The 21,027-nt window shown below is 40.4% G+C and overlaps 5 protein-coding genes across 5 annotated transcripts; 3 read left to right on the top strand and 2 right to left on the bottom strand.

Annotated features, from left to right (window-relative positions):
* Nucleotides 1-629: 629 nt before the first annotated feature.
* EAF01_011539 (uncharacterized protein) lies at nucleotides 630-2,578 on the top strand (the record flags this gene model as incomplete). Its single annotated transcript, XM_038919797.1, has 3 exons — nucleotides 630-995; nucleotides 1,045-1,277; nucleotides 1,327-2,578. The coding sequence occupies 3 exons, from the start codon at nucleotides 630-632 to the stop codon at nucleotides 2,399-2,401; spliced, it is 1,674 nt and encodes a 557-aa protein (XP_038764730.1). The 3' UTR covers nucleotides 2,402-2,578.
* Nucleotides 2,579-6,756: 4,178 nt separating this feature from the next.
* On the bottom strand, nucleotides 6,757-8,224 carry EAF01_011538 (uncharacterized protein; the record flags this gene model as incomplete). The annotated part of the gene is made up of 8 exons (XM_038919796.1): nucleotides 6,757-6,805; nucleotides 6,895-7,313; nucleotides 7,493-7,504; nucleotides 7,551-7,607; nucleotides 7,660-7,727; nucleotides 7,841-7,922; nucleotides 7,979-8,058; nucleotides 8,116-8,224. The coding sequence occupies 8 exons, from the start codon at nucleotides 8,222-8,224 to the stop codon at nucleotides 6,757-6,759; spliced, it is 876 nt and encodes a 291-aa protein (XP_038764729.1).
* Nucleotides 8,225-9,347: 1,123 nt separating this feature from the next.
* EAF01_011537 (uncharacterized protein) lies at nucleotides 9,348-10,468 on the bottom strand (the record flags this gene model as incomplete). Its single annotated transcript, XM_038919795.1, has 2 exons — nucleotides 9,348-10,337; nucleotides 10,409-10,468. 2 exons carry the CDS (start codon nucleotides 10,466-10,468, stop codon nucleotides 9,348-9,350), a joined length of 1,050 nt encoding a protein of 349 aa, XP_038764728.1.
* A 2,193-nt stretch (nucleotides 10,469-12,661) lies between these two features.
* Nucleotides 12,662-14,634, top strand: EAF01_011536 (uncharacterized protein; the record flags this gene model as incomplete). Its single annotated transcript, XM_038919794.1, has 4 exons — nucleotides 12,662-12,804; nucleotides 13,065-13,152; nucleotides 13,715-13,909; nucleotides 13,981-14,634. The coding sequence occupies 4 exons, from the start codon at nucleotides 12,662-12,664 to the stop codon at nucleotides 14,632-14,634; spliced, it is 1,080 nt and encodes a 359-aa protein (XP_038764727.1).
* Nucleotides 14,635-16,221: 1,587 nt separating this feature from the next.
* On the top strand, nucleotides 16,222-19,966 carry EAF01_011535 (uncharacterized protein). The gene is made up of 3 exons (XM_038919793.1): nucleotides 16,222-16,374; nucleotides 16,439-16,535; nucleotides 16,592-19,966. Exons 1-3 carry the CDS (start codon nucleotides 16,342-16,344, stop codon nucleotides 19,957-19,959), a joined length of 3,498 nt encoding a protein of 1,165 aa, XP_038764726.1. The 5' UTR covers nucleotides 16,222-16,341; the 3' UTR covers nucleotides 19,960-19,966.
* The last annotated feature ends 1,061 nt before the right edge of the window (nucleotides 19,967-21,027 follow it).

Genomic DNA, 21,027 nt, shown 5'->3' with positions numbered 1-21,027 from the left:
TAATTCCCGTTCAACATTAGCTCCAGGAACACAACATTATGGCTTTTCACGTATCCAATCAACCTTGAAATTGAAGGGAAGATAAAAGCCTAATTGAGGTTAAATTCATGGTTCCTATCATCCAATTTCCTATACCGCCTGTGCAAAGCCTGTCAAAGACTCAATATGAACTAACGTGTGATGAGAAAGATAGGGAAGAGGAAATGGGGAAATGCCTTGACCTTTTTGGTGGACGTTCCTAAGCCATTCCTGTATGGAATCGGTGACCTGCAAGCGCAGATACCTCCAACTGAACCGTTTATCCACCCGCCCACCTTCACTCCCCTACATCTTTTACCCTCGTCCTTCTCTTCAACATCAAGTGTGTTCAAAGTTCACTCTTTTTTGGTTGCTCGTCGCCATTACGCTCATTAAATTTGCTATAGAAAGCACCTTACTCATTTTGAATCTGGCTCGTTATTGATTTTATTACCATCGCGGGTATCATTAGTTTGAGGGGAAAATATAATACGCCGAGTTTTCGCCAACACATACGAGAGGAAGAAAGGATATACGCAGAACAAGAAGCGCATCAAAGATCTTGCAACACGAGCTGAATTTGGTTGATCGCAGACTTCACTACTTTCACAATGAAGTTCCTCAACGTACCAATCGCAATTGCTGCGGCGGCAATCTTATTATTACCTTGCGAAGCCAAGCTAGGCCATGGACTTTCCCATCTCGATATCTTACAAAAACGGCACTCTCATAATAGAATTCATGCATCACCACGAGCAGAAGATTCTAAGAACTTGTTACAAAAGCGTGGTACTTGCGAATTTCCAACGGACGCTGGATTGGTTGCTGTTACACCCAACTCTAAAAATGCAGGATGGGCAATGAGTCCAGATCAGGCTTGTACTCCAGGCTCATATTGTCCGTATGCTTGCCCTCCTGGTCAAGTCATGGCGCAATGGAATCCAAAAGCCACTTCATACACTTATCCATTGTCTATGGTATGTTCGGATAATTTTGGGCCTAAATAAAATACTGATCGTTTTGCAGGATGGAGGATTATACTGCGACTCGAACGGCAAAGTTAGCAAACCATTCTCCAATCAACCTTATTGTGTGTCAGGAACGGGTACAGTTGGAGTCGTAAACAGCTGTGGTGGACCGGTTTCGTTTTGTCAGACGGTCCTACCTGGGAATGAGGCTATGTTAATTCCAACATCAGTGGATGGATCCTCAAAATTGGCGGTTCCAGGTACAAGCTACTGGTGTGAAACCGCAGCTCAGTGAGTATTGAACATCATACCGTGATTTCATTATCCTAACAGTCTATAGCTATTATATCAATGCTCCAGGTGTCTCGACTGCCGATGCTTGTATTTGGGGTGATGGTTCAAAACCTATCGGAAATTGGGCTCCATATGTTGCCGGAGCTAACACTGTCGCCAACGGTGATACCTACCTTAAAATTGGTTGGAACCCAATTTGGACATCCTCCTCCCTTTCAGATACCATGCCTACTTTTGGTATCAAAATCGAATGTTCTGGGTCTGGATGTAATGGGCTTCCTTGTTCAATTGATCCATCAGTTGATGGAATTGGTGGAGTTACCAGCGCCGATCAAGCTTCAGGGGCTGGAGGTGCCAACTTTTGTGTTGTTAATGTTCCTTCAGGCCTAACTGCTGATGTTGTGGTGTTTGAGCTTGGCGGTTCTGGATCTTCGGCTTCCTCGTCATCTAAAGCTGCTTCAAGCAGTGCTTCGCCAACTCCTTCACCAACCCCGACACACAGCTCATCATCTTCGATTCCAACTACTTCGTCGACCCCACCTCCGTCAACTAGCAGTACTATCTCGTCTACATCTACATCCGCATCTACATCTTTTTCTTCTTCTTCTTCTTCTTCTTCTTCTTCTTCTTCTTCTTCTTCTTCTTCTTCTTCTTCTTCTTCTTCTTCTTCTTCTTCTTCTTCTTCTTCGTCTTCTTCGTCTTCCTCCTCCTCATCCTCATCCTCCTCCTCCTCCTCTTCTTCTTCCTCCTCTTCTTCTTCTTCCTCCTCTTCCTCTACCTCTTCCGCAATCTTATCCTTGTCGATTTCTACCAAAGCGAGCCAAGCTTCCTCACTTTTCAGCCACACAACGACCTCTATTGTTGCTTCTGCCTATCCAACCGACGAAGCTCACGTGTTTCTTCAAGCTGGAAATTCTACTGTTGGCGCATCGAGTGTTTCCCTAGCCCAAACAGTGTCCAGCACTGGCACCGGCACTAGAGCAATGAGTCCAATCGCAAGTGCCGCCGAAACCGCCTCTGCAACAGCGTCAAGTACCAAGAAATCGGCAGCTACATCAACTGAATTATCGAATTCGATATTTGGCCTCGTCTTACTCCTTACCATCGGCTGCTTAATCTGATCACTGCCATTTGATGATACTCTATCTTCATTCTCATCGTATAATTTCTCATCTCCTGGATGTCTTTTCAAATACAATTTTCTAATACGCCTGGACCACGTAATATTTTCACCGGCTTCGCCCCTATCATGACTTCACTTTCTGTCCAACACATACATTCTTATATTACTTTTGCTCAACGCAACATTCACTTTTACTTCAAATTATTTCTTCAAACCAAATATATTACCTGAGGTGCAGGAGTTCCTCAATACTCTATATCCTAGACATGACACTTTTGAAGTCTACCGGAACTAGTTTCCTTGCCATTTTTTTTTCTGTCGTATTTATACCCCTATCTTTATGCTCTATTCGTATCACGGATTGGAGGGAGACGGAGCGATGGATTTGAGTGTTTTTACTTGATTACTTTTTTTTATACTTTTTATGATGCGTATATGTGATTGATGTTCATACACGATTCTTTTGGCGCGGACTCCTAGTCTTTTTTTTTTGGAACGAACTTTTTAAAGGGATAGTTTCTATCCTCTCTCTTTCGGGTGAGGATTGGACTAGGGGGGTTGGAAAAGCGAGTGGGCTTGGCGAGCTATACTTGGCGGGTGGGTGGCTGGATTCGGGAATTTCACGTATAACATTTATATCTAAATTGAGATATGGCGATGTTTGGGTGGTGGAGGGGCTGATACTAGTGATGGGTGATTTGGAATTGGAAGTAGTAGATGAGGGAAGACGGGAAGGAAGAAGAAAAGACATGCTGATTTGGTACGGAATCGGGTGGTGGAGTGGAAGATATGAGGTGAGAGTGAAGAGGATGGTTTGGTTATGTAGTGAAGTCTGGAGAGATGAATGGCGATATTATTTCGACGTTGGTAACTACTTTGTTTGTTTGATTGCTCATTGTGATAACGTCGTACCTATCCCTCCACTTCATGCTATAAGGGTGTTGGAAATCTCGACATTACAGTTTACATCACAACTTTTACACGATGGTTATTCCATCCCATTCCAATCCCATCACCAAAACAAACCCTAAACCCCAAACCCCAAATATCTCACTCCATCTCACTGATACATATACATATACATCCACCTATTCTATCAAAAGCTCCATATCTATACATGAGAGAATAACTAGTCTCGAACTCTCTTTAAAGGACAAGATTATTATAGTTTTTCCTATATTTCTATAAAGAAGTGTAGATAAAAACGCATTATCTGAATAGGTATCTATCTGGATATTTATTTATTTATATATATAGAAGGAGTATTAAAATTTAGTGGGTGGTTTGTGTTGATATCAAGCTGTTGCAAATATGTTATTGAATCAGATCGGATCGAAACGAAACGAAACGAAACAAATCAGATCAGATCAAATCAAATAGATTAACAAACGAATAATTCTTTCGCGCTTGAAGCAATACCTAGCTAGGTAGGTGTAGGTGTAGGTATATGTGGAAATTTTGGAAAGATTTCCTAGAGTGGGAGTGTATAGATGTCGTTTATTTGGTAGCTCTAATAGCGGTTTAGTATGAATGAGAAGGATTCAAGGATATTTATATATATGTATAACCGATATCCCTACATCGTGCACGCCCCTATATCGTGCACACTTTTATTTCTTTTAAAAAAGATATTCTAAATTCAATATATAATCAACCAATTATTGAGTTCTATTAATAATTATAAATAATATATTATATTACTATTTATTTCTTATAAAGTAATTAAAATATGAAAATAATTATTATATATAATATAATTTTAATATTAAAATTATTAATATAAAAATATCATATATTAATTTATTTATTAATAGGAATAACGAAATTTGATTTTTTTTTTATAAATTTGAATATATTTTAATATAAAGAATTGAAAAAATTAAGTTTTTATATTGTAAATTTGATATTATATCAATATATTATTCTAAGTTTTTATAAATAATCTTTTTTAAAATAAAAATTAATTATAAATCAAGTATTTTATAATAATTTTTAATTTTTTTAATTATATAATATTATTAATAAATTAATTTTAATTAAAAGACTAAAAAAAACTATATTTTATTAAATATATATATATATAATCAATTATTAAAAGAATTATAAAAGTTAAATATTAGGATTATATAATTAATAATAAGATATTTCTAAAAAAGATTTTCTTTTAAATTTATTAAAAATAGAACTAATTTGAATATTAATAAAAAACAGAATATATTATAATATTAAATTATAATTATATTTAATCTGTAAAATTATTAGGAATATTATGAAATTTAAGGACTTTTTTTTTAAAAAAATAAATTCTTTTAAATATAGATTTATATTTCATTAATCTTCAATTTGTTTTTTATAAATTTTGATATTATTATAAATAGTTTTAGATTCATAATCAATTTTTAATTCAATAAATTAAAGCGTGCAAGATACAGGGTCGTGCACGATGCAGGGATATCGGTTATATATAACGTAGTTAATTAGTATATATATTATATCAATATATGTATCATTTCAAGATATATTAAAATTGATCTTTTCCTAATATTTATATTTCAATAGTTAATTAATATTTTTCAAAAAAGAAAATATATTTAATGATAGAGATTTTATATAGATAATTAGAAATCATAAATGTTTTTAGTATATTTCAAAAATAATGGAAATTGTTATGATTTCTATTATAAGAATATTATTTATATAATAATTATTATATAAAATCAAATTTCTAATTATTAATTAGAAATTTATATTATTTATATAGAGAATTATAATATTTAGAAAAAAGAATTAAATTATATCGATAAATCAAAAAAAAATCATTATGTATAAACAAACTTTGTATATATTTCAAAGTATTATATGTATTAATATAATGTATATACTAACAAACCACATTATATATACACTATTCCAGTATTATTCCACAATTATCCTATATAATTACTCGAGTATAATATTATCCTGACTCCTAATATTAGGCTCAGTTCCAACAAAGGTTGACAATCATATTGTTACGGAGGTACCCGCACCGCAACATGGATTATAAGATAAACCTAAGGCCTTGGTGTTGGAACCTACGAAAACAGCACTGTAGGGATAGTTGAATTGAAGGGTAACGAAAGATAGCGGTAACCAGATAAGTAATCAGTGATTAAAAGATAGGTACCTATCTTTTGTTGTTACCTACCCTACAGTGGGCACAGGGTAAGCAGCAGTCACAGGTCGGCTAGAGAGCACAGGTTAGATAAGCGGTGGCATCATTACCAGTCACGGGATGGACATCACGTGATCAGGAAACCGACTTGTCGAAATCGGCTTTACGGTAATCGACTTGTCGATTCATAAGGTACGAAGATCTATATAAGGGAATGGGTTTCATTATAATGTAGAGCTTCGTGCTCAAGAACAATCATTAGTTTCATTACTATAGTTACGAGAATTGCAACCAGTTACAACCTTATTGAATTCCTACTTGAAGTCTAGTCTAAACCACCTCGAGAGATCTCTAGACACTTCCACGTGACCCTAGAGGCAGCTCCCGTAACACCCATAAGGTTTTTTGAGTATTAAAAAGCTCAAATTATTATAAGAATTTATAATTTAACCTTTTTTATTAATTATATTCAATATAATAAGCCTATTATTAATAATATTAATATTAATAATTTCAATATAGATATACCAGACCTCCCTTTTTAATATTAATAATAATATCTTTTTAACCCAGGTAAATATCAATTCGATAACTTCGAAAAAGAATAAAGAATAATATTCTGATTCAAATACAATAAAAATTAATGGGTTTTTCCAAGAAAATCTTTCCTTAGTTTTTTCGTGTTTTTTCATCATATATATATATATAGTATATAATACATGAAAAATTAGTCTACATGATGTAATGACAAGATTTCTTATACTCGTATATATTTATCAATGTATTACTACCTATGTGTGATCACAATTCCTTGTTCATTTTGGCTAAGATAGATAGGGATTGTATATCCAGGTATTCTTCTATCTATTTTGATGATTCGACTATATAGCTTCGAGTAGAATGTGATGAGCATTGAATTAGGAGATCTCAGAGAGCTTTGCTAGTAAGGTTGGTAGAAAAAAAAACTGTAGTTTGTAATATCGACTAGATACCCTAACCTCTCTGAAGTGTAATTCCATCTTGAATGATTCTTCGTTATTATTTCAACAGAAGTGATTCGATTTATTTGTTAAGCATGTATATATTGTGCATATGACAGTTACCTAGGTATGAATATTGACATTTTGAAACGGGCCCTATATACACTTCCTTCCCACCTTCTTCTCTCATTTCCCCCCTACTCCCAACCTTCATTTCATTTAGAGGTTAGTAGTACCAGTAGCAATCAAGTCCAACCAAGCTGCAAGTCTGTTGTTATCAATAATTAGCTTTCTTACTCTCCAAATCCCAATCCCAATTCTGGATCGAAATAAAGAACGTGAGGAACTACTACTAACCTGTATCCTGCCTTGGCAATCTGCAACTTGACCACTGGAATCGCAGCTGTGTAATATCCATTGGTACTCAAATCACCTGACTCAACCGCCGTAACTCCTTTGGGCAAAACGGTACTGCAAACATAGGCATTTGTGTCGGATGCCCAAACCATTGAGGAAGTAATTGGGTCATCGATATCCATATTTTTAGTCCAGCCTGCTTTCAATGAAGAATATGTTCCGGTTTTGATGGCGGTGGTGAGAGTTGCTGCCCATGTCTTGGCATCGGAAAGTGCGTAACCGCCTGTGTATTGTTCGGGAATAGCAGTGTCCCAGATTGAATGGAGGTTGGTGGTTTTGCCGGCGTAGGTGACGGCGATGGTGTTGCCACCTACATCGAGGTTTTCATCGTGGAGAGGTTGGTGGATGTCGCCGAGGAACTAGGATGTATGAGCAAGGGGTGATTTTGGATATATTGACGCTTCGCCCACGTGGGGACAAATATGGTACGGAGCATCTTTTTTGTGCGAGATGTCCATGTGCCTTGGAAATGACATGTAGAATAAGGAGAATGGAGACATGATGGAATCCAGAATTGGGAGAGAAAATCAGAACATACGTGAATGATCATCTAGAGAATATCAGTAACAGCTTTCGAAAAGCGGATTAGAGCTTACCTTGGCAGCGATGTCCAAATTGGCAGCACTTGCAGTGCCCTTTTGTAAGATGGTTGTCTATAGTGGATTAGTATCACTCGTGAATGTCATTGATCTACGACAAACTCACGTAGTTGTTGATGGCACTGACGACACATCCTGCAGATCCACAATCTCTGGAGTATGAAACACCACAAGCTAAAAGGTGTTATATCAGTATCGTTGTACTCGATAAGGTGATTGAGTTGAGCAGAAAAATTTCCCCTATTTATTCTTCTTAAGGAATTTGTGATAAAATTCTGTTTACTTACAAGTAGGTGGGCTATCTTGAGCATCGATATAATGGAAAGGTGCCGAGAAAGTTCCAGCAGTGGTGTATCGGTATGAATCAGCCTGTAGAGGGCTTAGAAAAAATGCATGTTCACTTTCATATATATTGGAAGACTAACCCAGGTAGCAACAGAAGCCAAGTAGTCTGTGCTGGTATCACCCAATAGGTCTTGGAAATAGGTCTTTGTGGCAGTAGAGACTGAGGAAGCGAGATATTAGAGATACGTGTGATATCACGGTAAAGATCAGTACTCACCGAAGTTAGTGGCGACGTATCCAACAGTATAATGCCCCAAGGTACCCCAAGCGTATGTAGCTGGGACCCAAGAAGAAAGGAGAAGAGCTGCACTGGTTTGAACCTTCATGATGAAGTTGGAATGCCAAGAAAGATGGAGGAAATGGCCGTGGGGATTGATCTGCTGTGGGAGAGGATTGCTGGTTGATCGAAAGCTCGGAGGGAAATATATGACTATTTATACTTCAGACAACGGATTGCTTTTTTCACAACCTGAGAGTGGCATCAATGTGGATTGTGACGCCCTAGATGTGAAGCTATCCACATCGTTTTTCCCCTCCGTGATGGCGGTTATGAAAGAGGCAGGTACCATTTATGTTGCCTTCCCATTCCACCCATTTTGCACCCACCCTCAGAGATCTTCAACACCACCCACGAATAACACATCAAAGATACGAAACGACTTCGACGCGCATATCCCAAACCACTGATAGCATAAATCGGGGACGGCCGTTGTCCGCCAAGATTTTTGTTCTTCTTCAAATTTATGCAAGGATTCCAAAAGCTGGTGTCCAGCAATGCTCATGAGTGGAATGCCAAGCGCTCGCCAGGCCATAAGCTACTCATTCTAGAAGCATGCACGTTAGCCACAATTCAACCACCTTCCCGATATCATACATACATTTTCAGCATCAAGAGTATCGTCGCTCATTGTATGGTTGGAATGAAAAAGAGAACTAGCAACTACCGTCTTCTCCGCATGTATGCAGGTCAGACATGAATTTACAGGGACTTAGATAGAAGATAACCAATCATCTTTACATGTGTGCTTGGAGATATGAATTGAAGGTTGCGTCGTGATTATAAACCATTAGAGTATCAAGGTTGTTTAGTAATAAGTGTTCGGGGGATCTGCTAAACTTGGAGAAGTGTGATCTTTGTCAGCGGATCCATCTTCCTATTTTGCCAATCGGCTTGCAATCGGTTTGTACACGTCCATATTTCTATATTGCAAACGGAATTCCCATGTCAAGTTTCTCCATTGTCCGCCCGGCCATCGGGGATGAGGCTGCAGTTGCAAAGGAAATCTCTACAGAGATGAGCTTGTAGAAAATACTTGAATTCGTACGAGTCTACGAAGCCTAGACAGATCATCCTATCTACCACATACAAAACTGTATTAGGTATCTTTTTCCCACGAACGCCCGATTGCGCCTCGATATATCATCCTTGATATACATGATAAATTAGTTTTAGTCTTCGGCCATATCAATGTCCCCATCAGCATCACTGCTCTTCTTCTTTTTCGATTTCTTTTTTTCCTTCTTTTCCCCGCTATCCTTATCTCTCTTTCTCTTCTTCTCTTTCTTCTCCCCATCTTCAGCTGGTGCCTCGAATTCTTCGGCCCTCTTCTTCATCTTCTCTTCTTTCTCCTCCCTCTGCTTCTCTATTCTTTCCTCTTGAGCTTTCCTCTCCTTTGCTTGCTTGCCCAAAAAGTACTCTCCACTCTCAATCTGTAGATCAACCTTACTCTTCTCTTGTGCTGGTGGGAATGGGGTGTAAACCTTCTTGCTCTTGTCGGTAACGTTTCTGGGCACTCTTCTCTTGTTCAAATTCCTCTTCTTGAATTGTGGCAGAAATCTATCCCAACTCTCGCCCGCTAATTCTGGGTCCTTAGCCAACTCTCGCTTGATCATTAATTCCTTGATGTGATATATAGGATGAATGTTGGCCATGCAATCTTCGATGATTCGTCGAATCTCTTTTAAGCCTTTGTAAGGACCCATTGCTGATACAGTATTTCCTTGAACTAGTAGATAGCATTCTGTGAGGAGTTCCAACGCTTTCAAGGTGCTTCCGTTTGGACCTAAGATTCTCTGTCTTCTCTTCACGAATCGTTCCTTATTTCGAACCAGGTTACGAATCTTAATGACATCGCATGCTACACCATCTTCAAGGATCTTGATCGCTTGTGGCGCAGGCACACTTCTCGCAAGTAGCTTAATAAGATCTCGTGCGTTGAGAATAGCGGCTGGATCGTATGTCTTTCGGGTAGTCTTGACCGTCATAGAGCCTTCGCGCAAATCAAGTGTCGCAGCAATACCATATTTCTCCAGCGATTTCATTATAAGTGGCCAGACTGTCTTGAGATATACTTCGCGATATTTGGGGAAGAGTGTTGCGAAGGAGGACTCTTCTGTGAAGGTACCACCTGCATTATCGGCAGGTGTGAATGCTTCAATCTAGTAGGTATTAATTAGTATTGCGCCGACCCAATGAAATTGGAAAACCTGAGAGGTCTTGAAGAATTTACCTTCCACTTATCAATATCATCTGTGTCCCAAGGCTTTTCTTTATTGTATACCGAAGGCATTGTGAATGCTGATGGTGAGGGGTGTTTGACTGGTGAAGCTTCAAAATTAAAATTCCTACTCAAAAAAAAGTCATTGGCAGAATAAGAATATTTTTGAGACTTTGCATTTGATCTAGGTTTCCGTAGTAGCTTGCTAGCTTACAACTAGGGTCATCGAAACCCGCCACGAATGTAGTCATCACGTGATAAATGTCACGAGGTCCAATTTTGGATCGGCTGGACCGGAATGTTCGTTCACCCCTGAATACTCAAGCGGATGATTGATTGACAAGATTGACAGATTTCCAGATTGTTGGCATTGAGGCGATTAGGATTAGAGTTATCAAATCGTGTTCCACGAATTCGTCATCCTTAACCGTTTCTACTCCGTACTGTACTCCGTACTCCAGTCCTCAGTCCTCAGTCCTCAGTACTCAGTACAACTACCACGCGGCCCTCGTGCTACCAGCTCAACACCCTCCCTCGTCTTATGTCGGATTGCAATGGTAAGCTACTCGTTAATGCCGTGTATACCGTCCATGCCAGTTTATATCATTCATGCATATCATTGATCGATTTTACGCTGATCAGCTTATCGGGGTCAAGGGATATACACACAATAGACCCGAGCATCTCACAATAGGTCCACTGTGCTCCGTACGTTTGTCGTTTATACGCACGCATGATCAGGACAGGAAAAAGACTAATCTCTTGTTTCCAACTGGCTCGTGACACATTTTATTTTTGTCCTTTCCTTCCTTGAGCTTCCTTTTAACCTCCAGAAGTGACCGTACTGTAATCTTAATTTCGATCTCAGGGGTAAACTAAAGCTGTTCTCGGTGGCTCGTTTTCAAGGATTCTTAATGGTCAGCCTTGTTAATTTCCTTGTACGCTTTTGAGATTGTCTCGATTGTTTATCGACTGCCGATTAAGCTGATCCACTCAATCATCTCAGTCCGTCAGGAACTCTCAAACCCTTGTGCCGCCTTAGCGCCATGGTCGTGGATCATCTCCTCATAACCCCCACCCGGATACATATCATTATATATCATATCGTATAGCTTGATCGAATCAGCCGGAGTAGACCTAGCATACCAACTGTTATGTATAGATTGTGATAATTAGGGCTTGCATTGATCGCATGAGAGGAGGAAGAGAGGTGACACTCAATCTAGATGATAAGCTTACTTTGAGTGATGATTGCTTTCCACTCTTTCATTCTCGTTCGGTCGTACTGCTTCTAGAAGATTGCTTTTTCTTCTCCGTCCATCTATCTGAATCTTGAAACTTCATGTTCCCACAGCTTCTTAGCAGCAGCGTTGGTGAGATGTTCCGATCTTGCATGCATCGATTGATGTGCTCAATGCTGTACCTAGAGATTGGTATCGAGTCGAGGGGAGTCCGAGGAGATGAAGTGGTTCAATTCAATCATAACAATGTGAAACTCCTCCGTATGGGACTCCCAATTTCAAATACATTCTTTGACTTCAAAAGTAATGATGCGTAGGTAGATAACTCATCATTCCTCGTAGTAAAAATTTGTACATTTTTGGAGCTTGTCATAATGTCATGATCAGGTACCTTGCGTCCGGGAGTATCCTTTTTATAGATTGTTTCGATTGCAGGGTAGCGCGAATGGATAAGGGGCGGCCAGGATCCAGCTGCCATTCCTTTTTCCTCAATAACTTCTTTCTCAATCTTTGTAACTCTGATTTGCTACTTTGCACTGTAACATCATTTACTGTCTCTTCATTCATCGTTCTCATATACCCAGAATTCAAATCACTCCCCTTGAAAAGTTTGAATATCATTGTCATTCGTTTGGGTCAACCGAAAAAGTCTCGTGCTTCATTCACTTACTTGCAATTCTCGAAGAATAATTTCGTTCTCGCTACTAGTGTCAGCGTAGTCGCCTTCCTTCTAGTTACAATTCGAACGATCTCTGCTATTTTCGATATAGACATTTGGAGATAGATAAAGTTAAGGAACAGTCGATTTCCACCTTACTACAACCACATACCTCGCGTTCTCTTTCGGACGTGATTTAATAACAAACCCCCTCAAACCGCAACCACGGCTTCTACACTCGCTCCCATTTATCGGGCATCGCCCCTCGATATTCATCTGCGGCCTTCTTCAGGAGACTCAAGTCGAGATCTGCCTCCTTTCCGAATGTCACCATCGATGAGCGATGGAAGGCAATCATTGCCAATCATGCCACCCATGGATCCAATTTCTCGACCATCCTCGACCTCAACAGTGAACTCTTCTTTACACCATAGCGCTTCACTGCCGCAACTACCTGGTCTCTCCGCACTGGCTTCATTAGCTTCGGGTACAAGTTCACCACAATTGAGGTACGTTCGCATTGCGGAGGAAAATATAAACTGATGTTACTATTGTCTCGGATGATGGAAGGGTTTCAATTCAATTGGAGATGAAAGTTTTGAGTTTAATGCTTCTTGTTTCTTGTTTCTTATTTCTTATTGAATGGACAAAGACATATTGGGATTCCTTGAAGCTTTCATGGATACGGGAATTATAGTTTCGTATATTTGAATTCTATGATGTGCAACATAATAAAGCATAGTTCAAAAGCTAATTTAGCACACTATAGAGCATTCAATGTTGGACAAAATGTAAATATGGGGTATGCGACATCATCGCCATCTGCTACATCCGGAGGAGGGCAAAACAATTCACCAGTATGTTGTATATTCTCTCTTTTTCCCTCCCACTTTATGCCGCGATACTATACATTGTCTATTTGTATCAATCTCACGTTCTATTCTTGATATGGTCATTGTGTTCAGAAAATCACCGGGAACATTCTATAATGTCTCTCTCTCTCTCTGAGTCTGATGATCTGATCTCCATGTTACAGATTTATTCATCTTTTTCGTTTTCTTCCTTTCCTAATCCATATTCTCCTCCTGTCCTTCCTGTCCTTCCTGTCCTTCCTATCCTACCAATCCTACCAATCCTTTGGGATTAATGTGCCGATAAGTATTATACGGTCACCTTTTCTTTATCGGTCATTCCTTGTCATTTAGTCTTTTAAGATCAACCGTACTCGGGATTTCCCGTCCGTGCCTTCCCATCCCACTACTTCACAACTCAAGCGCTCAAGCGATATCAGCAAGAGCAATCTGCGAGAATTTTCGTTCCTTCCCAATCTCCGATAACGATAGCGATTTTGCAAATTATCATATTATCAATACCACAATCATGGCTACAATGGCTAACAATGATCGCGAAACCCAACAGCCTACCTGTCAGAATTGTCAGACTTCAACGACTCCCTTATGGCGGAGAGATGAAATAGGATCTGTATTATGCAATGCTTGTGGTCTCTTCCTGAAATTGCACGGGCGGCCTCGGCCGATAAGCCTCAAGACAGATGTTATCAAGAGTCGAAATCGCGTCAAGAGTTCAGGTACTGCTCAGGGTGCAAAGAAAAAGGTATGTATTTATTCATACTATTGTAATTTATTCTGTAGTAATGGCACGATAACTAACGCGTTCTGTCGCAGACTCTATACGAAGCTAATGGTCTTGACCAAGCGCGATCGCAAGCTGGCACACCACCGCCAGGTTCACTTGGGCATAGAAGAGCATCAGGAAAGTCTGCCAACGGTCATTCAGATGGATCGAATTCTCCCATCTCCAGAACTGCGACTCCTTCGATGTACGGTAATCATTTACCCCCATTCAACGGAAATGGTTTGGAAGAACATCATTACAATCATTCCCCTTCTCTTCCGCCTATGCACATTCGACAACCTTCCCCTGGCGATATACGGTCTACGTCCCCATCTATGAATGGTCCGCATGGTCTCGAAGTACCTCAGACATACGAACAGCTTATCGCCCAGAATTCTTCTTTGAAAACTCGCGTCAACGAGCTGGAGGTTATAAACGAACTCTTTCGTGGTCGAGTCACCCAGCTTGAACAGGATGAAGCCAATGCGAACCAAGGAGTGGCGATGCTCAGAGAATCAGAGAATAATCTAGTGAATCGACTTGAAGAATCTCAACGTCGAGAAAATCAATTGAAGCGTCGCCTGGATGATGTTGAGCGTGAACTCAACGAATTGCGTGACGGGGCACCTCGCGCTAAGAAAATGCGTGTTGCAGATATGGTTGGAGACAGCGAGTCATCAACTCCACAATCAGCCACTTCATAGTTCAGCAAAATCACCACCACCTCTCATTGATTTTATGCGATTCATGAAAATATCAAGATTGGCGCGTGGCGTTTTTTTCTTTGCTTCTTGTCGATGGATGATACCACATAACGATCTCTTTCCTCTACTCTAGTGCAGCACATTGATCCCAATGGAAATTTGTTTGCATTCTCTTCCCATCAAACTGCTACTGGTACTCCAGTATCCACCTACATTGATGGATTGTACTACTACAAAAATATGCGCTTCCTTTCTTGCATTTCTTTCCCATGTTATGTTTAGGATCCTCATCATATTACCAAAAAAATTATTCGGGTAGACGCATGGATGGTCGCGTCACCACTTTAATGTCAAAATAATAACCCACCCACCTTTCGCTTTCGGCATCTTTAGCTATTGCAACTCACGACACCAATCTAAGACTTGGACATGCAACAGCATGAAGCCTGATGTATACTTCACGAATGGCAACGCTGTCGAGGGAAAGAGGAACTCCAAGCTATGAGTTTCCATGGAGAGTTAGGAGTAGATATGAAGTGGTAATCTTCCTCGCCAGGTTTTCTTCCCCCTTCTGCTCATGCACGACGCAAAAATAAAAGCTCGTGCTGTCCATGCATGTTCATGCACTATCGCTTCCCTTTTTCCAACGAATGTCGGTCAGTTATTTGAATAGGAAGCGGATGGCAGCGTCGTGATATAGTTTGGCCGTTGCTGATAAGATGCAAGCGTTTCGAGAGCAAAATAAAAGTTCATGGTTCTGAATACTCTGTTGGATCTTCCTTTTTCATAACATGATGCTGATGTGATGCTGCAAATAATGATGAAAAAATCTCTTATCTTCGAGCCTATCTCTGTCTTATCATGCTATCTCTCTATCTCCTTTTCTCCCGACATCGATGATCGACGAAAGCGGTGAAGATTCCCACGAAATGATTAGCTAACGATTGTGATGCGTATAACCTAGTGTAAGAAGAAGAGGATATTATCAACCTTTATTGGTCAAACTGGAATCTAGCTTGAATCAACTGACAAGCTTGAAAGTATAGTAGTAAACTAGCTAATAAACTGTGTTTATGGGAATTGGCTCAAGTCGATACTTGTGATTTAGCGAAAGAGAGGAGCTGGACCGAATTCCATAGTACTTGTTTTGATGTGCTCTGGTGTGCTCTGGTGTGCTCTGGTGGTCTGACCCCCACCAACTCCGTTTACTCTAGAGCCTGTCTATTTGTAGGAGAAAAAAGAGGCCAAAGTTGATCATTCTAACAAATTCTATAATAAATCGATTAATAATAAAATGCTAAAATTAATAATATTAATTAAATCCTGGAATAATTTTCAATCATAAAAATTATTTAAAGATTTAATTTTTTAAACCGGAATGGAACATTTGGATTATTGAAGGGCTTTACCAGTGGTCAATTCCGGCCTCTTTTTTCTCCAACGTAGAGCCTGTGTCAGCGATTGTAGTCGCTATATCTGGTTTCCCATCTGATAATTCAATTAACCAGTGCTCCTTCTCTTCGAACATGTAGTATTTTACTTCTAGACCCATTAAAATAATAAGATAAACGATAAAAATTATATTCCCATCCATCACATTGAAATCGAAGTGACATTTATGACGCGAAAACCAACCACGTTAAACTCGTGGATCTTCAGGCGCGTCTGCCCAACATCAATCGCGTTCAACGATCAAAGGAAAATGATATGGCTACTATAAAACCTATTGAAGGCCGGACGGTGAGAATATCTCTAGGATCTCAGCTTGCTATATAATACTAACTAATGATTTATATGTCTACAGATCCATCAGATCCAGTCTGGCCAGGTAATTGTTGATTTATGTTCGGTCGTGAAAGAACTGGTGGAGAATAGTCTGGATGCTGGAGCAACGAGTATTGGTAAGAACATGTATATATCTACACTCTTTGGATTTCGCATGCTAAAGATTAAATAGATGTGCGATTTAAGAATCAAGGACTCGAAGCAATCGAGGTACAGGATAATGGTGGTGGAATTTCTCCGCACAATTATGATACCTTAGCACTCAAACATCATACCTCGAAATTGACCACATACAACGACCTGACGACGCTTCAAACATTTGGATTCCGTGGTGAAGCCTTATCTTCACTATGTGCACTTTCAAATTTCTCCGTCATTACATGCATGCCAGAAAGTGCCCCGAAAGGTACGAAGCTCGAATTCGAAATCTCAGGGAAGTTAAAAGGCACATCTGTTGTAGCGGCGCAGAAAGGAACTACGGTGATAGTAGAGAACTTATTCAACAATCTGCCAGTGAGACGACGAGAGCTTGAGAAAAACATAAAACGAGAATGGAGCAAGGTTACAGGTGTTCTGGGACAATATGCTTGTATACAAACAGGTATCAAGTTTACAGTCTCGCAGCAGGCAGCTAAGGGCAAAAAGACAACAATCTTTTCTACAAAAGGGAATCCTACTACCAGAGAGAACATTGTTAATGTTTTTGGTGCGAAGACTCTTACCCAATTAATACCAATGGATTTACGTCTAGAGTTGGAGCCTACGGGTGGCTCCAGTCAAAGACGGAGTGCACAGGATGATGGTGAGACTAAGGACATCCGAATTATTGGTCATATTTCGCGTCCAGCTACGGGAGAAGGACGTCAAACTCCTGATAGACAAATGTTTTTCGTAAATTCGAGACCGTGTGGACTTCCTCAAGTGGCAAAGGCTTTCAACGAGGTCTATAAATCATACAATGGATGGGGAAGCACTCAGTCCCCATTTATATTTGCTAATATCGAATTAGACACTCATTTGTATGATGTCAATGTTAGCCCTGATAAACGTACCATTTTACTACATGATCAAAGTCGTATGTTGGAGAACCTCAAGACGGCTCTTGCTGGACTTTTTGAAGGTCAGGACCATACGATACCAGTATCTCAATTGCTAGCACAGAAGCAACCGCAGTTTAAACAATTGACTATTAATCGAGAGGCTGCTAGTGCATCCAAAAGTTTGCAAAAGCGCCCGCAAGCATCTCCACAATCTGCCGAGGAAGATGACGCGGAAGAAGATGAAGAGGAAGAACAAGCTTCGGGCGCAATCTCGAATTCTAGACGATCTAGTAACGCTCAAAGCATAGCTAGTCAGGATTCTCACGTGCAGTCGAATTCAAAAGCAAAACGTTCTTCTATGTCACGAAACTCACTGTCGCAAGATGGCACAGCTATAACTTTGATTACGAATTGGGTCGGTCGTAAGTCTGAAGAACGGAGTGATCAACAACCAGCACCTCCGAAGGCTATGCAAAATGTCAACCACGGCCCGTCAAAGGAAAAGCAGAGATTGATATCCAGGTTTGGCAGGGAAGCTGCTCGGGTCGAGGAAGCTGAAGATGATCTTGTAAGCCCTGAAAGCTCGATTGTGACAACTCAAGACTCTCAAGCTGCGCCCACTTATAGACCCCCTCGACACGTTGCTGATTTTAATGACCGGATGGCTGAGGCTAGCGTCTCAAGAGAAGGGTCAAAAGCCTTGGAAGGCGCTGAAGATCCGCCCAGTCCATCCCAGTCAGAACTGCCCATTCCCCAACTTATATCACCATCCCCGATGTCTACTCCAGGAGTACTGAGCTCGCTTGGAAGTAGCAGACCACAACGTTCTCAACAAGAGATGGCTACAATAACGATAGGTGATCATACTGTGACGAGCTCTATTGGAACACCCCCCCCTAAGAGATTGAAAGTTGACAATAATTCTGCTTCCCTGCGTGAGAGTGGGAAGCTTCAGAGGAATTTACCTATGCCATCTTTTGGGAAACGACTTCTCCAACGATTCGGTGCACCTGGAACTCAAATCTCAGAAGCTAGTGATGATACGAATATGATCGATTCAGAAGAGCCAGAGTCTACGTTAGAAACCGCTTCACCTAATTCCTCAAGCGCTTCTGATGCAGATGCGGATGGAAATAATTCACCAACAGCTTCTCCTGTAGATGAGGATGCTCCTATGCCATCAGAAGTTTCTCCAGAGCATACTGCGGATGGAGAGGAGGAAGATGGAGAGTACTTGGACGAGAAGGAGAAAAAGGTTCGCGAAGAAGCGAAAGTCCAAGAGATGATTGAGGATGCTGAAAGAACGGCCGCGCTACCATCTCAAGACAACATTTCACGTACAAAATTACTTATCAAGGGTGCCGCGAAGAGGAAGGAATCCACATTCAATCTAACACAGACTGTTGACACAACTGTTCTTGATATCAACCAACAGTTTGAATCTTTGCAAGATGCGCTTTCTTTATACGCAAATCAAACTACTTATACTTCTCAAGACGAAGCTCTTGATTCTGACGGTGCCGAAGAGCGGCTCTCCCTTACAATTTCCAAGAGTGATTTCGCCAAGATGAAAATCATTGGTCAATTCAATCTCGGCTTTATCCTCGCATCGAAAGCCCCTGAGCCGACACCTGAAAATGGCGGAATACAAACGGCAGATAATGTTTTCATCATCGATCAACATTCATCAGACGAAAAGTACAATTTTGAACGATTGCAAGCTACCACAATAGTACAATCACAAAGATTAGTTTACCCCAAAACACTCTCTCTCACAGCACTCGAGGAAGAAATTGTAGCTGAAAATCTCGATATTTTGGAACAAAATGGATTTATTTTGACCATCGATCAATCATCCCAAAATGTAGGGGGAAGATGTCAACTTGTCTCTCTTCCCGTTTCGAGAGAAACAACCTTTTCAATCGATGATCTTGAGGAACTGATTGCGCTATTGGCGGAAAGTGGCGGTAGAGCCGGAATGGTAAGACCGAGTAAAGTTAGAAAAATGTTTGCGATGAGGGCGTGTAGGAGTAGTATTATGATTGGGAAATCATTGACACAGGGACAGATGGAAAAAGTGGTAAGACATATGGGGGAGATTGAACAGCCGTGGAATTGTCCGCATGGGAGACCGACGATGAGACATCTTTGTGGATTGGGTTTGTGGGATGGGAAGGGAGAGGGATGGAAGGAGGAGGGGGAGGGGGAGGGGGAGGGGAAGATGGATTGGGGTGGGTATGTGAGGATGAAGAGGGGGTTGGGAGTAGATTGTGGGATGGTGGGATGGTGGGATGCAGATATTGGGGATTCTTGTTGTATATGGGTTTATGTGGGTTTTCTAATGGTATGGAGTTGGGGAAATGGGAGGAAAGAAAAGTTCTTCTGGGAGTTTATACAGCATATTTCCGATAGAGATGGTATTGTATCCGAGGATCTGAAAGGAAATTTGCTAGATCTTGGGAGTGGGGGGAGGGGGGGAAGAAAAATCAATACAATGTAATGCATGCATGTATGTATTTATGCGTGCTAGTTAGGTATTAGAAATTTAATGTGAGTAACTCGGTAAAATGAATGAAGAACTATCTAGGTAGTCATTGTAAGATTACAATTACATTACTCTTAGGATACCTATCCTCCTGGGTCCTGAAATCAAATCGGGAGGAAGAGGAGAATTAGTGTTAAGGGGAGTAACCGATAACGTGATGAGTTGTGAACTTGTGATACTGTGGGAATGGTAGCGAGGAAATATAGATGTGGTGGGATGTTGATAGGGGAGCAGATGTGGGAAATGGGGTAGGGTGGTGTTGCTGTATTGGTATTTGAATGGTTGGTGGGTTGATTGGTGAGATTGAATGGTGAGATTGAGTGGTGAGATTGATGATGGGGTGGGATGGGATGGGAAGGGAAGGGAAGGGAAGGGATGGGATGGGAAGGGAAGGGGATAGTTGAGGAGGAGGAGGAGGAGGAATTGGGATGAGATAGAATAGGATGGGGTGGGGTGAGTAGATGGTGAGTACCTAATACTTAATGAGTACTTATTAGTAAGATACCCAGTGAAGACCTAATACCCATTAGATGATAGGTAGTAGTGAATAAACAAATCTGCAAAGAGAACTCCGAGAATCGGGTATGAGTATGAGTATGAGTATGAGCATGAGGGTAAGAAAATTAGGAAATTAGAAAATAGATATGCGAGATCGCAGTTACAATTGCGAGTATATTGAGATGAGTTGAATATTCTTATTACTACTATAAGTACGGTATTTGATAGGAAGTATAGATATATTATATGTTATATATTATATATCATATATTATACTCCCTATCCTCGTAGTATATGTGCCATATCATCTCACCAACCGGAGATTTAACATAGATCAAGGTATCATCTAGATTGTGAGTGAGGGGTCCCAACATTCCGATACTGGAGTCTCGACGATTCAACCCCTTCCGCTTTCGCGAGGACATTATTGAGTCATTGGATTGATTACCTGTACCCAGTAGTACTCTCTCGGTATGTAGACGATGGATGGACGATGAATGTACGGTATAGAAACCACTAATGGGG

This window comes from Botrytis porri (genome assembly GCF_014898465.1).
Source record: "Botrytis porri strain MUCL 3234 chromosome Unknown BPOR_022, whole genome shotgun sequence".
Classification (NCBI taxonomy): domain Eukaryota; kingdom Fungi; phylum Ascomycota; class Leotiomycetes; order Helotiales; family Sclerotiniaceae; genus Botrytis; species Botrytis porri.
Note: the sequence above shows the minus strand (reverse complement) of the source record. Positions and strands in the feature narration are given on the sequence as shown.